Below are 16,133 nucleotides of genomic sequence, written 5' to 3' on the forward strand. Positions count from 1 at the left end.
ATCAGAATTTGAAGAAACTTGTATGAGTGTCTTCCACATTAAATATTTGTACATATTTCCAAATATGAAAATAAGTAGAATCTTAATCAGCAAAAGCCTTCACAAAGGTGAAAGACAGTTAACCATCTTCAAGGGCCTATACAGGCCTCATGTAGCTTTGTACAGTAAATAAAATTAGAATAGTGGTTTATAATTTGAGAGGGACTGTCAGATGGTCCTCTTTTCCATACAAATTTTCAATGTAGAGGAGAAATACAGTATAAAGAGTAAATATTAACCCAACAGATGAAGAATGAAGGCAGCTGGAGTTATATGATCCTCATTCAGCACATAACCTGTATTGGGTCAATTTTTGTACTTAATAGCTACTCATAACTTAAGCATATTGTTCAAATGTACACTTAAAAGGCAGCTCTGAAATCACCAACAACAGAAACTACACTTTTCTGGGCAATATACCTGAACTTCCAACTCAGGAGAATCTCACATCATGGGAAAATTATAGTTATTTCAGAAATATACCTCTTTCTACTTTGATCTTGTCAAGGATTTCATTTTTGTCTGCTAAATCAGATTTGATGGCAGTCTCTAGTTTAGCAATTTCCAGTTTCAGTTGCTGCTCCTTTAATATCCATTGCTGTTCATGGGTCATACTGAAGACACTGCAATAAAACATGTGGCATGTGAAAAACTTTTAGAAATCGGCTTCAACAGAAAATAACAAAGAAAAAAGCTTTTAGTGGCACAGAGACCACTGTCATCATGTCTTAGGAATTAAGTAAACATATGCTGGTCTGCTGCTGTTGAAACCAAGGCGCCTTTCTCAGGCTGCGGTTAAAAAACATGAAAGAGTCTGTGGGACGAGCAAAGGAACTGGCCTTAATTTAGAGCTCCAAATTCAGAAAAGTTGGCAGCATGCAACATTTGTGGGACTAGAAAAGGAATTCAAATGCATATCCCAGAGTAATCCACAACTCCAAACCTCAGCAACTGACAACTGACAAAACCATTCTTTCCGCATACAAAACCTCTTAATGTAGAGAACTGGGATCACCCACCTGATTTCTTTTAAATCTGTGAAACATGCAGAGCCTAAAGTCAGTTGCCTGTTCAAAGAAATGTTGACCACAAAGTGACAACAGTTTTCTCATACTGTAAAATAACAATTCTGATATTGATTAAGAAGCACATATAAAGTAATCTTTCTCCTACTTTAAGAAATAAGAAACAGAGGTGGGCATAGAAATTGGAGTAACTATTTTGCCTCTAAGACAATATTTACTTGTAAACTACCAATCTATGTGCAATAAGGATTGCATGGACACAGAATCAGAACTGCTGAAACCACAACAAAATGTGGAACTCAGATTGAAACAAAATTAAGTACATTAAGTAATTTACAGTATAATTCCCAGTAGATAAAAAGACAAAGCAATGCAATGTGCTTTCATATAATTTAGACAGTTGAGGACTATGGTCGTCGTCATCATCTTATTATTCAATACTTGCATTCTTGACTGGACTGACTGGACAAATGTTCTTCATCTTAGCCAATCATAAATCAGTTTATTCACTTTTTTTATTCTGTGAAAAATCAAAAATTGTAGTGGTTTTTTAAACAAGAGTCTGTTCCTCAACTCTTCCCCTTGGTGAAGCTCAGCAGTTAAAAAAGTTATTTTTTACATATTTAAATGTATAAAAAAAACTTCTAATATCTATCTTTTTATCAATCTATCTCTCCCAGAGATCTATGTAACAAAAGCCTCAACCAAAAAAAACACAGAGGGGAAGAAAGAAATATCACAGAATGGACAGCCCACACAGCTTCAAAGATTGTACATGCTGACTCAAAGAGAACTGCCAGTTTTGATGGCTCTGTCTATGTAAAGTGGTTCTGAGTACGTATAAGTGCATCTGTATCTAATAGATTTGAAGCATAACCTTAAGATTAAAGAAAAAAATTATATCATGAATTGTAGACTCTAAAGTCTAGAGTTTATATTCTTGATTTGTGATCTCCATAAAAGCAGTTTTATCTCTGTGTATTTTGTCTTTTTCTCATACTATATCTCACCTATTTATAAAGTTCTCTAGGCATATACCATCTTATAGTGTGACAGTGTCTTTGATAGCATGCATGAACTTAAGTAATGCTTCTAAGTCCTATAGTAATATATACTTTACCCTACTATAATTTTGAAGATAATATGCAGTGAATATAATGCATGAACCCACAATAATTTCCATAACGTTGCATAGGTACAGAAAAGACACAGCGTGTTCTATAATTGCTTAGATTTACCACTCTTCAAAATTTGATTGGCTCCTGTAAGGAAAGAATAAATCTTAGCAAGAAAAGACACCCTTAGTTTTCACACTTCTGAAAACATTTTCAAGTTTTAATAACCATGATATCTAGTTATATGTGCATTTTTTATCTTTAGGTACAATTACTTCACATTAAGATAGAGCTACACATTATTTCAGTTTTTCAAAAGACTATGCTGGCAGAAAAATCATTATCAGTTACTATGACAGTAATTCAGAATTTAGATGTTTAAATGAAGAACAATTTAGAAGACAGGTTTTATCCAGGCCTATATAATGCTAATGTTTATGTCAGTTTGAATTGAGCCCACTTCTGTCACTTTCTTCCTTTGAATTTTAAGATTACTTTTACTTGAATTCATGTGGAATTTCTTTCACATTTACTGTATTTCACTGGCATTGGAGCCATCTGGGTAACTATAAATGGTCAACCACATCTGGCACCGTTTCCTTTGGAAGAAGTTTAAGCATTGCTAGATTTGCATTACAAGGTCATATGAAAACAATTCCTCCAAACCTTTTATCCAAACGAATTGTTTTCTTGGATACTGACTAAATAGTAAGAGTCAACTGACAAATTCATACTTGTTCTTTGCAAACTTTTCAGATCCAGTTCTGCAGTCTTGGCTTTGGCAAAATTCCCATCAACTTCAAAAGAATTTCAAAAAATAACATTAGCAAAGAATGGGTTTACACCTCTTTTCCTCCATTAAAAAGAGAAAGAAATATTTATTAATTATCTGGCCCCTGTGGACACTGGCCTATCCACTGCTAGCAACAGGTAAGCTGTAGTAAAGTTGCATTTTTCAAATGGGCAATAGAAGTTGGACATTAAACAGTAGTTATAATGAAATGATCCAGTTCTCTTTCTAATCTCTTGTTACCTATATAGTAACATGGAATGATGAAACATGAATCAAAGTTTAAATGAGAGTATATGAAAAGACAGTTCATTTTAGGGAAAAGAAAAGCCATATTGTAGATTACTGGGTTATGAGAGAACCATATTTAAATTTATCTAGTTAAACATATTTTTAAGTTATCCCACCATGATTTAAATAGAACAGAATATTTCAAGCCAAGATTGTAAGTTGATTTGTTAGTAAGAGTTATTTCTCTGCATAATGATAGAGTAGAAAAAAACATAATCAGAAATATTTGTAATGATCAAACTTCAGAGGAATCTACAATGTACTTAAGCGAGAGACAACTGACCAGCTGCCCCTATACAAAACTCTTAATATTGTGATCATACAGCTGTTACATCTCATACATAAAAAAATGCTTTAACCTACTTGCATTCACAGTTTTTTACCACTATAATTTTAATTTCACTGTAGAAAGTACAAAAAGCATAATAAATATTGTATGAAAACTATAAACAACATTTGATATCACTCACATTGTGTTTATTAATTGGGGTTTTTTTGACAAACATGACACTGACAAACCAAAGAGGATAAATAATTTTGTTTTGACAAACTTTAAGAGGATAAATAATTTTGATATGAGGAAAGACTTCAAGAATTTTACCTACTTTCTGAGGCAATTATTAGCTCTAGGAAATTTCTCTTATTTTCTCATCCTCTTCAGTGTAAAAGATCACATGGTTTCACAGTAAAGGAAAAGATCATTTGAAGGGCATTTTTTCCTTTAATATGCTTGTGTCGATTGAGCATAATTACTTCTTTTCTGTACCAGAGAATTTCTGAATCATATCTGGCAATGTATTTTCATTTGCATTGTAAGCACTGCTGATACAATTTATGTAACTTATTATGTATAGGACACTGTGTAATAACTCACATGAACCTATAAAAAAACTTCAAGCAGAACTAGTGCAAGTGAAATGGTAACTATTACCAAAACAAACAAACCATCCCTCAAAAATAAATACTGGAGAAGCTGTCAAATATCAGACTTTATATAGGTCAACTGAGAAGTGCTAGAACAACTTGTACAAAAAGTTCAAACACTACTTTTCCCCAAATAAAATAAAAGAAACCCAAAGGAATATATGTCTACCTAGATGTATTCCTTCTTCAACAATAACCCTAAAAAATATTAGAAATTCAAAAAACAACTTTTTGCATTGATGTTCAAAATAAAGTGACTTCTACTTATTTTTAAATTACATTTTTTAGAAGAAGCAATCTACTATTTCAAGAGTATTAGAACAAGTATGGAAGCTGTTCTGTTTTAACAAATGAAATACAGACAGACCACCATAAAAGTTTCCATATATACTTACTGATATAATGAACTGTAGCACGAATATATTTACATGCGTGCACAAACACACAATATGCATGTGCACGTTCAGGCACACAGTATATGAAGACTTATTAAACAGGACAGGAATCAAGCTTTTTATATACCGAAACCATAACTTACCTGTTATACAGCTTATCATAGTTTTCCTTCAGGAGTTCCTTCTCTTTTTCTAGATCATTTATTCTTTCCTGTAACTACAATGAAGAAGGAAGTTTCAAGCAATGCACAGCACAAAAGGAAATTACAATGAATATGTAAAGACCGTTAATATTTTGTAGGTATTGACAGGCTTTTATTTGTTCTTTTTTATACAATAGCCTCTTAGAAACTTCAAAATAACACTTTTTTTTCACCACATGGATTTACATTTGGCCCAGTCAGTCTTTCTCATATTGTTTATATGAAGCTGAGACTAAGGTGTCGCGGTTGAACAACAGTATCTAATCACATTCTGCCTTATGCAAAAAAAAAAAAAAAAAAATTATCTATAGCATTAAAAAAATTATTTCCATTTTGGTAGGTGAATATTAGTATAAGCTAGTTAATGGCTCCTGTAATATATTTTTATTGACCTTATAGTAAAAAGTTCTTGCTTTCAAAATACTCACTAAAGCAGGATATGGTTTTAAAGATACAAGATGCTTTTTATAGTAGTTTAAAGGTTTGAAGGAAATATCTATGAGGTAACCTTGGTAAAATTTGGTTAATGTAAAATACATTCAAAACAGGTAAACCCGGTGGTAAAACTAAACTTAAGCTGTTACAAAATGTAAGATAAAACAAATAAGTTTGCAGACTCTTAGTCCTCGTATACTGAAGAGAATGAGGAATAAACCACTAGATTTTTAGCCCTATGTCTGGGTGACTGTTAATGATGACACTTGAGCCATTAGACAAAGAAATAGAAGTGACTGATTTGAACTGCTGAGTAAGATGTAATTCTACACCATACTGTAACTACATAATAAATAATTTTTGAACTAATACTAAAAAACTAGCAATATATGATCAATAAATAAAGTATTATGATGTTTTCTAGGTAACAAAGCACTTGCTTAGTATCAGAATTAACATGAAATCCTATGCTTTAACCTCAAATACTGTCCAAACACTGGTGCAGTGATTATGTGGCATGGGGACCAGGTATGGTCTGTGATTCTATGAAGTGCAAGCAGCAGCCGCAAGATTTTCTTTTCAACGGGATAAAAGTATATATATTAGCAGGTCAGTCTTCTAAACGTGTTTGAAAGTTTTATTCACATCTCTGCAATTAAAAGGTATCCCGTCGTTAACTTTTCCTTTATCTATGTGTCTACTTAAAGCAGATTCTAGCTCTCTTGAACACAGTCTCACCTCCTCTGTCCTTCGGTTTGAAATAGTCACTGATTGCAATTCTTTTTCAAGATGGAGGCATTTTAACCGCTCCTCTTTAAGCTGTAGATTCAGTTCATCACCTTTTGCTATTAAAGCATCATGGCTTGTCTTCAAGTTCCTTTGGTTCTATGAACAGGAAAGAAATTCCAGACAAAAATTAAAATAAATCACGCTTAGTAAAACGTTACAGCACTCTGCATATTCAACCAGTGGTGTCTCAGGGCAATATTTAATATATATTCTCAATGTGGTCAACAGGAGACACTCTTGAACTAAGTAACTGAAAGCAACTTTCATTACGCATGGCCAGGAGAAGGTGGCATTCTTGTTGCTTTCATGAACATTAAACCCTCAGTTCCGTCATGATGAAAACGACCAAGAAATACATCTGTTAAGCAATTAAAAGATTCTGCTGTGGTTACAGTGGTTAGACATGCTGACCAAAAACACTGCAGTAGCAAGCAAAAATGAATGTTGACCACAGTTATGTTAATCACAGAAATTGCCGCAGCTCTTTTAACCCTTAATTGTATATATATAATTGTTTCATAATCCTAATGCACTCAGTTCTATTTCCCTGCTAGCAGTAATTTAATGAGGGACTTATGATTTCTTTTAGATTTTAATTTACTTCAATGGATTATATTAAGGCACATTTAACCAATTTTAATATTAAATGGCGGTTGCTGATAGAACCTCTATTTCCAGAATATCAGTTGATATTGTGCTCCCTACATTCCACAATGCTTTAATAAAGCTTCATTCATTAAGAATTTCCATGTAAATCACAGTCAAAGTATAACTGGAAACAAAACAGCCCAAAAGCCAATCTCCTGTTTAATAAAATGATTATATGAAAATTTATGTCAAATACATGTATGCGTATAGATAATGTTTAATGATTGTAGACAGAAAAAAGCTAGCTTCATATTTTCCATATAATATTCCTACACAATATTTAAATGGAGAAGCTGACTGTGAATCCTGTACAAATTGTTTAGGTTCACATGCAATCTGAATATCCCAGAAACAAACAAAAAACCCACAAAAAAACCAATCATCAACCTGATCTTCAGCCTCTCATATCTCATTTCTCCATAAGAAAAATATCATGGAGAATAAATAATATTAGCATTCAGTCTTATTTCAGAGAGACAATGAAGTATATTACTCATCAATTTTTAACAGTCTGTCTTCACTGCTCCTCTTGCGCTGTCCTATATCTGTGAACTGTATTTCAATAACTTCAAAAAAGACACCTTAAAAATAATTCTTTTATGCTGTTTTAATTTCTCTTCAAATTCCTTTCCTTTCTCCTCAAAAATCAGAATCCTTACAGTCTCTAACCATTCATACTGTCCAAGTGACCTCATCTTTTCTTCCTCATCTCTCAGCTTCATTTTTTTCCTGAAGTTCTTTTCCATTTCAGTAACTTGTGTCACTTCAACCCACTATATATGAAGGAAAAAACCCCAAACCACTCCACCTTGGCAAAGCTGCCTTTTATAGGCCATTTCACCGTTATCTCTTTTGTTAACTTCCAAAACAGTTGAAAACAAATATAACAATTTTTATTCTACTGAACCACCTCATTAAAAGCACTAAAAATATCCCCCTGAAAAATCTCCTTGCTTTAACTTTGTTCGAAATCCTTCAGTGTCTCTGCTACTCTCCTGACCATTTTGGATTAACTTTCCTCATTAAGTGGACCATGATGTCACCCTCATTATTATTTTTTTCCAAAATGCATTCTTCACCTGGATATTCCTCTATATCTGAGTGCTCTGTCAGCACTTTTTTTCCATTATGCCCAAACTGTTTTCTATCCTGCTCACCCTGGAGTATCCAAGACTCCAGTCATGGCAACAATTGAGACGATGATTTTAGTTTAGTATTTCTAGTCTGGAATTCTATTTCTTTGCAAAACATGACTTAATATTGTTGTCAGTTAGAAATAATTAAAGTAAATGGATATATATGTCCTAGAAATATTGCACAAATGAACGTAAACTGCTCTCAATTACAGTTGTGAAATTGTTGTACTGATTTTTAAGAAGAGAATTAACTCTCTATAATATTTTAAATTGTAGTTGCACAGGTTAGCTTATTTCATATTACAAATCATGAAATCCTGAATGTTCAGTCTGTAATTAAAGCATATAAATCTACCAATGGGATCAAATACATAATCCAAACAGTTTCAGGTTCCTTTGTTCTTCTAAACAGACTGCACAATTCCTTCATTCAACTGGCTACATTAAAATTCTTTACCAACAAAACTGTCCTGCAAATGTTTGGTAGCAAGCTCAATTTCAGTATCACTAGATGGAGCAGGATTGTAGGCTCTTGTCATCCTGTGGTTTCACATTTTGGGCTGACTCAAGTTCAAAGATGAACATGGAGGAATTATATGGGTTTCAACTGGTAAAAGCTTAAAGTAAATTATAATGAACTCAATAGTAATAAAAATCATCAAGATAAACATAAAAAAATACTAAAACCTGCTCTGTTGATAAGTACTTTATGTGCCATCTAAACTAGAAATTTTGGATTTTAGTTATTCACATTTATTAAACATGTTCCAAACATTCAAATGATTGGAAATGGGAAAACCATTGTATCCATTATCTTGTAAAAAAAAAAAAAAAAAAAAAAAAAGAAAAAAAGAAAGAAAAAAGAAAAAAAGAAAAAGAAAACACACTCATCCATTACAAAAATGCAGCTTTCACTGTGAATATTAGAAACAATGTCTTCAAATACCAGTCTGAATCCTAGGCATGTGTTTCTATTCAGCTGGTGCCAAGATACAGGCATAAGTACTTGATGTTTGCTGTAAATTACCAAAAAGTCGCATATGATTTAAAATGGAACAGTTTACTTAACATTTTCTATTTAAGAACACAAAAAGCCATGTGAAACCTGTCTCCCCTAGAATTTGCATTCTACATAGTTCACCCTGTGAAAAATTAGATTTGAGCTACTAACAGAAGAGCTGCTGTGTCAGAGAAGATATAGGTATTACACCGAGAAGCGGAAGGGAAGCAAAGTGAAGTGAAACGCAGAAGCAGGAAAACACCGGAAAAAAAGAACGGAACAAAAATCTAATGGCACAAGTGTTATTTAGCATGCCAAAATAACAAGAAACTGACAGCAGTAGGAGTTTGCAAGGATATCTACTGCTTCTACCTCATAGGGCTAGGATACTTTATAAAGCTCTACTGCATGTGGCATTCCTACTCGCAGGAACTCTACCGTTTCTAAGCTATTATCATACTACTACTGTCTGTATACACATGCGGTTCTCCAAATACACATAGGAAGAAGCAGGAAAATGCTGTATAACTAAAACCTGTATGGAATCTCTACCATGCAGCTGCATGTTCTGGTGATATTTTCATAAAACTGCTCTTTTTATAAAGAAAATCTGTTACTTACAGTAGCCCTCTAAAACAATTCACATGAACATAAGAACACAAGTTAAGTCCTAATGTCAGAAGTCTAAATAGCCACACCTCCCCAAATTTATCAAAGACTGATAAAGTGAGGGGGGCTCTAGTACTGCTTCTTTAGTAAATCAGTACATTTCAGCCAAAGTTCTCTCTTTAAATGGTCAGGAATCTCTTTCACTAGCCAGACAACTCAGTTCATTTTCCGCAATCTGCCTGGGATGCCTATGCAGATAAAATCTTTAAGACCTGCCAGACCTTTCTGGAAAAAGAAAAAAAAAAAAAAAAAAAAGACTAAAAAATCCTACACATTTGGAATAGCTTGGGTGCAATGTATTATGTGGTTCATTTTCAAGTACTCAGCATTGACTCAGAATCAAGAACTGTGTATATTTATTTTCCATTTATGCATGCTTATGTGACAAGAGTAAAGGAATGTTACTGACCAAATTGCAATTACCTCTTGAAGCTGGAGAATTTTTCCTTCCATTGCTGAAAGAGCATTGCTTTTCTCAACCAGCTGTTTACGGACCTTGATCATTTCCACGTTGTCCCGAATGTTTAGCCTTCAAAATTGTATTAAAAAGAAATGCATTGTGAACTTAAAGATATAAAATTAGTTCTCTTATTATTTTTGTCTTGAAATGTTGAAATCCTTTGCAAATCAGCTTTCTATAACACATTTGGGAGAAGATTTATTTAGTGTGTAATACCCAAATTAATTTCTTCTTCTATGATCCACATTACAGAATTTAGGTAAATAAACATTCTACTGTATGGTGACATAGTAGCTTCAATCAATACATATATATCTTTGTTTATCATATCACACTATACATGACAGGAAAACAATCCTATACCTAAACAGATTATTTGTTTTCCATTCACTTCTCCGCCTTCCAAAGTACTTGGTGCCAGTAGATCACCATTTTATGGCATTTCCTTTTAGAGTTTAAACCTATCAAATACTGCTAAGAAAAAGCGACAGCAATTTATACTATAACACCTTAAGGCTGGCATTCAAACAAGCTGCATGTTTGTCTTAACTACATGAAAATCACTTAACATCCACGTAGACATTCTATATTGTTATAATTTTAAGATTAATTTGAGAACGCATTGTTTAATGGAAAGGATGGTTAAAATAATCCAAAATTTAAATAAATATTTATTACTGATGTTTTCTGTTACTTCAAACAGTGAAACTAAATCCCATTATTTTCACAGCTTCTTCAAGTACAGGAAGAAAAACCAATTCTGATATGTATTAATATAAAATATGACAAAATCAGAATAAATCTTTAACATTTGAAAAGGTAATTTCTCTTCCAATATTTATCTATTTTAGACATATTGGAGGAATTGTCATAATGCCATGCTGGAGAAAGCAAACGGATTACAAAGCTTACACATCTGTAAACCAGCTGAGTACGTGAAATACTTTCCTTTTATTCTGCAAAATATCAAAGCCTATTGTGTTTTGGCATTGCCCAGTTAATTGTCCTTACACAGAAGATAAACACACTCACAAACCTGAGATCTTCCACAAGTAACATCCCTAATGCAATGCTAAGACTATCATGTGTCTAAAACATGTTATCTATATAAATTAAAGTTGTGGTGAGTATAGCAGCAGCACTGTCTCATGCTAGCTATTTAAAACCTAATGTAGTGGCACGTTTTTATTAATCTTGTTCCACACATCAAACAAAAGGCTCTGATGCCTTCAAAGGCTTTTTGTTTTTTGTTTTTTTTTTTTTCTTCCTTCTTTTTTAAACAGGGGGCTTTTTTTTTGTTTTTAAGCAGGCTTGTTTTTTTTTTTCTTTTTAAGTAGAAAAAGGAGCAGACGATAGTGAAATTTATGATGTACAGATGTAAACCCCATGGCTCCTGACAATCAACATGAACTATTTTTTCAACGATGAATGAAAGAACACTTGATTTAAACAGGTTTGAGGTACCGATATTATGAATTCTGAAGTGAAAAATTACTTTTTATTGTGATCATTTCAATTCTCACAATTTTAAAAGAATTTCTCTCATGAAGTTTCTAGCTACAGAAAGCACGTGCCATTAATTTATTAGTGCATTACATCAATCACAATCTCAGCTCTCATTATAGGCTAAAGCAACAAAATTATTTCTCTACAGTACTTCCACAATATTTTATTTATTTATTTAAATAAAATATGGCTAAGAAATGTCCAATGCATCTAGGTACCTGACAAGGATCTTGCTGTTAAAGAACAAAATAATTTCAGATTTTGTGGGCAAGTCAAAGTCAATTGAGGAAGATTCTGTTGGGAAGATTCATTTTTCAATAAATGAAGTCTCAAAACAGTAGGGTAGGATAGAATAGAAATTTATTATCTACACAGCTTCCTCCCTCCCAGGCAGTTGATGTATTCTGCTTCCAGAACATCTGCCCAGGTATTCTGATACAACTCAAAAATGGGGGTTATATACAGATTTGATGGAAAAGCCAATGCTACATTTCACTTATATAGATAATATTTTGCTCAAAGAATAACAAAATAATGTATAAGAATAAAGCTGTACTAAGATAGCTCATTCAATACTGTCTCTATTGCCAAAAAAAGCAAAAAATTCTGCCACAGAACCTGAAGACATGGAGGTAGACCTGGAGCAGAAGTTAGAAAAATAAAAGGAATAATATCCCTTTTTGAGGCAGTACCCTAAATTAACGGGCATACAGATTAAGGTTTAGCATGCAGAAAAATAAGGAACACGAACTCTATCCTTCCACTCTAAACCTCATCTTAAAGCTGGATTAAAAAGTCTGAAATTAGAAATGAAGTTAGGAGAAAGTGACTCTTTAAAAAACTAAGAATTATGTTTGGGGTTAATGTCTAAAGCACACCAAAGAGACATTCTCTTTTCCAGACCTCTTATCATTTGGATTAAAAGCATATAGAGTGGGGTCCCAATAACAGGCTGGGGACCAGCTGTGTGGGAATGGGGGTCTGACAGCAACCTACACCAGAAGGAAATGATTAAAGAAAGGATCTTGACCTGCACTGTACAAATTTATGCCAGTAAATCCCAGATGGCTAAGCTAATAAAATTGAGGTCTAATTAAACCACATCCCTTGCATCTTGTCTTTACTTCCATATGAGCAGGACATGGATACAATACTGAGACTTAGAAAGTCCTGAATATTGTTATCAACTGAACCCATGGCCCACAAACTTTCCCCATTCACATTCAGAACAAGAAAAACAAGCGAGTAAAAAAATATCACCACCATACGTCTGAGGATCACTTATCCTCTGGCAAAATATACAAAAGCTTTCTGGGCTAATAGTTCTCAATCACAAATGCATCAACGGCCAAGATATATAGATTCCCAAGCAGAAAAGTAAAGAATAGGACATCAATGTTCTCATTTTACAATGCTTAGGAACTAACAGGTTTATATTTTGATACGCATTATGTTCTTTCCCTTACCTCTTATTCCTTATAGGAAATCAAATACAAAATGGAAAAAAAAACCCTCAGCAACGTTTGCCTTCTAGTAGCACCTTTATGTTGTAATTGATAGTATATTAGCAATAAGCCAAACATTAACATTGCATGCTGTACCATGTAAGTTATTAACATTATTTAAATACCAATATAAAATTCTATATTTGTTTGCCTAGCTAAAGAGCTATCTACAAATTTTAAAAAAGCCATGACCTTTAGGGAAACTGGTTAAAAATGAAATAATCACATCTGGAAATGTAAATATAAGGTTGGTGTTTTGTTTTTTTTTTTATACTAGACATGATTTAGCAAATTCATACACATGCTGTAGTCTCTCAAAACCTTTTAGATAATGCATTGTGACTAACATGTTCCACATTTTAATCTAGGTCTGCAATGCTATAATGAAAACACAGAAGTCATGAGTGTGTCAGATATGATACTCCTGTCCAAAAATCCACACATTTAATAGGTCTAATTCCAAAGTCATGTTGCAGCAAAAAAAGGCCACAGGAATTAAAAACTGGCTGGCAAATAAGCTTTTTAATTAAAAAACAACCAAAACACAAACAAACCCCATAAACATGTGCAAAAACCAAGTACCTGTTTCACAAATGCATTTTGGGGTGGCTTTAAAAATGTTTTTGGAAAGTATGATAAGCAATGAAGTTACTTGAAGTTGCAAAATGTGATTGTTTAACCTTAATGTTTTAACTTGTACACTGTGTACCATAGACATCAAACCATGATGTTATTATGGTTTTGGACATCTTTAAATTAAAACCAGTCAAGCTAAATGCAGTTAAATTTTGTACTTAAGAAAATGTGTTTAGTCTAACAATCCACAGGTCAAGTTTCTCCCTTAAATTAGAATTATGTCAGAATTATATATTCCTGAAACAATGCCCAAACAATCTCTAGTGAAATAGTGAAAAAAAATACATTGATTGCAGCCATGTTACAATAAGCATCTCGAGGAGTACACATGAACTCAGGTCTGTTATGTAGCTCGTACGTTGTTATACAGAAACTAGTTAAGCTGCAAAGGCAACTTGAAAACGTAACTGGATTTCTTGTGGGTATAGGACTCAGGATAACTAGTAGCTCCCTCCCTACTGCTGATGGAGTGATGATTATTAACTGTAGTTTCCAAGTAGTGAAGCAGCCACAGTTATTTCAATCACAAGAATTTCTAAATCATGTAGTAGAATAAAGAATGTTTTCTTAAAGGTTGAAAGTAACCTAATTTTGTTAACACCAGGCTGTGATTAAATGGTACTACATGAAGATTGGTGGAAGCACATTTATTATGTCCTTTTGGCACCATACAGTTCCTAAATAATTTCAACAGGTTAACTGTCTTTTGGTAGTAACATAACCAGATGACAGCCAAGTGTATTCTTAAAAAACACAAGAAAAAGCTGCCAGTTGTACCAAAATTCAAAGACATAACCTACAAAGATGAAATAAGATGACTCTGTTACCCAAATTTCCAATTTTCCCTCCAATATTCCAGTATTGACAGTTTCTTCTCTGCTGATGCAAGGAAGATTAAAAATAAGAATTACATAGAACCTACAAATCTATTTGTGTAGTAAAACAATTAATACAGACTATTTTAGATAGCAGTTACAAACTTCCAAGAAAGCAAACTAATGAAAATCTGCTAAAGATAGTATGTCTAAGTACCTATGGTTACAGTTAAACCTAGAGAGAATAGTATCCATTTAAGTTCTGGCTCTGGTTCATTCAGTATTTAAAAAAAAAGAAAAAAGAAAAAAGCAACTGGAAAAACACAGGGATTTATAGTCTTCCATAAAGTATTATAGTGTGATTATTATTATCACACTGTTCTAGATATGCAGTAGTGGACATTTTTCAATTTCTTTCCCAGTGTCTTCAGCCAAACACAGTAACTCTTAAACACTTAATATATCTTTTATCCAGTTTCAAACAAGAAAGAGACTGTAAAGGAAAAAATTCCAGAACTGAACAGAACATGAATGGATCTGCACTACTTGTTATAGTCTGACTTTAAGAATTTTTTAGCTGAATTTGAAGTGTCTCTTTACTTTAAAAATCCTTAAAATTTTCACAGAAACATGGTAGCTGACATCGAATTTAGATGTTATGTTCAGTTTCTGACTGCTGTACTTAAAGAACGTTGTTTATCTATAGAAAAATGAAGCACAGGAGTTGAGATTTGCATTAGATTATTTTCAAATAATGAAAAAATCTTTTAAATATTTCCTGAATTCACTGTAGGCACAGACTGAGAAATTATTTATGATAACAACTTCTTTAACCTATTTAAACTATATAAAGGAAACTCTGAATAGGGGAGACTTATGACTCTGTGAATAATTTAATAGCAAACATTATAATGTATTATTTATGTAGCACCACTGATGCACAAAAGAGTGCTCACACATAATAACGGGGTCCCTCTCTTGAAAGGCAGTTAAAGAATTCACCACATATTTCTCATCCAAGTAGAACTTTCATTGAAATCAAATGAGTAAGGAATGCAGGATCCTGCCATATTAGATCCTTAATACAATTAAAAGTAACAGGCTGAAATGGAAACAGTCAAAAAAGGGAAATATATGCAAAGTTATATAATTCTGCATATATTTTTGCAAAAGTGAAAGAAGAAAGAAGGAGAAAGAGATTAAACTAATAGAGGCTTTACTGTGAAACACATTCCGCAAACATGTTTGTTTTCACTATACCATCTTCCTTCATAAGCTTCGTTTCCACTATATTGTATTCCTTCAAAAATTCGCTAATCTATCCTTATAGGGCCATTATTTTTCTACTATTTGTAGACTCCAAATTATCCATGAGTATTAAAGAACATTAAATTATCCACTATGAACCTATATCTAAAATTTTCTAAGAATTATATTGAAGAAACAATAGATGATTAAAATTTAATGAGTTGAACTTCGATTGAATCTGCATCAGCTGGAAATGAATTCTCTAAAATGGTAGTTATGAACCTCTTTGTTTATTTGTGAAACAACGTAATAACCTATTTTCATAACAATCTCCTTGCTTAGAATTATCCATGGCTATTTGGTAAAACACTTTATGACTTAGTTTCACCAAAGGGAAAAAAATTAATAAAGCACACATTTCTTAACAGAACAAGTAAATTTCACAGCTATATATAAATATTATGACATAGCTCTTCTAATGCTTCCACCATGGAGATTTCTGTT

At 32.9% G+C, this 16,133-nt stretch overlaps 1 protein-coding gene across 5 annotated transcripts in view; it reads right to left on the reverse strand.

The window, feature by feature from the left end:
• The window catches only part of RPGRIP1L (RPGRIP1 like), a 75,621-nt gene that overhangs the window by 45,493 nt on the left and 13,995 nt on the right, over positions 1-16,133 (reverse strand). For 4 of the 5 annotated variants that reach the window (XM_075765634.1, XM_075765633.1, XM_075765631.1 and 1 more), the window contains 4 exons: positions 9,883-9,988; positions 5,956-6,102; positions 4,723-4,796; positions 523-662 (listed from right to left, as the gene is read on the reverse strand). In XM_075765634.1, the coding sequence (XP_075621749.1) occupies positions 523-662; positions 4,723-4,796; positions 5,956-6,102; positions 9,883-9,988 (467 nt within the window). Of the gene's footprint in view, positions 1-522; positions 663-4,722; positions 4,797-5,955; positions 6,103-9,868; positions 9,989-16,133 lie in introns of those variants that run through there. The other variant, XM_075765635.1, reaches the window with a different exon arrangement.

Source organism: Balearica regulorum, chromosome 13 (genome assembly GCF_011004875.1).
Source record: "Balearica regulorum gibbericeps isolate bBalReg1 chromosome 13, bBalReg1.pri, whole genome shotgun sequence".
NCBI lineage: Eukaryota > Metazoa > Chordata > Aves > Gruiformes > Gruidae > Balearica > Balearica regulorum.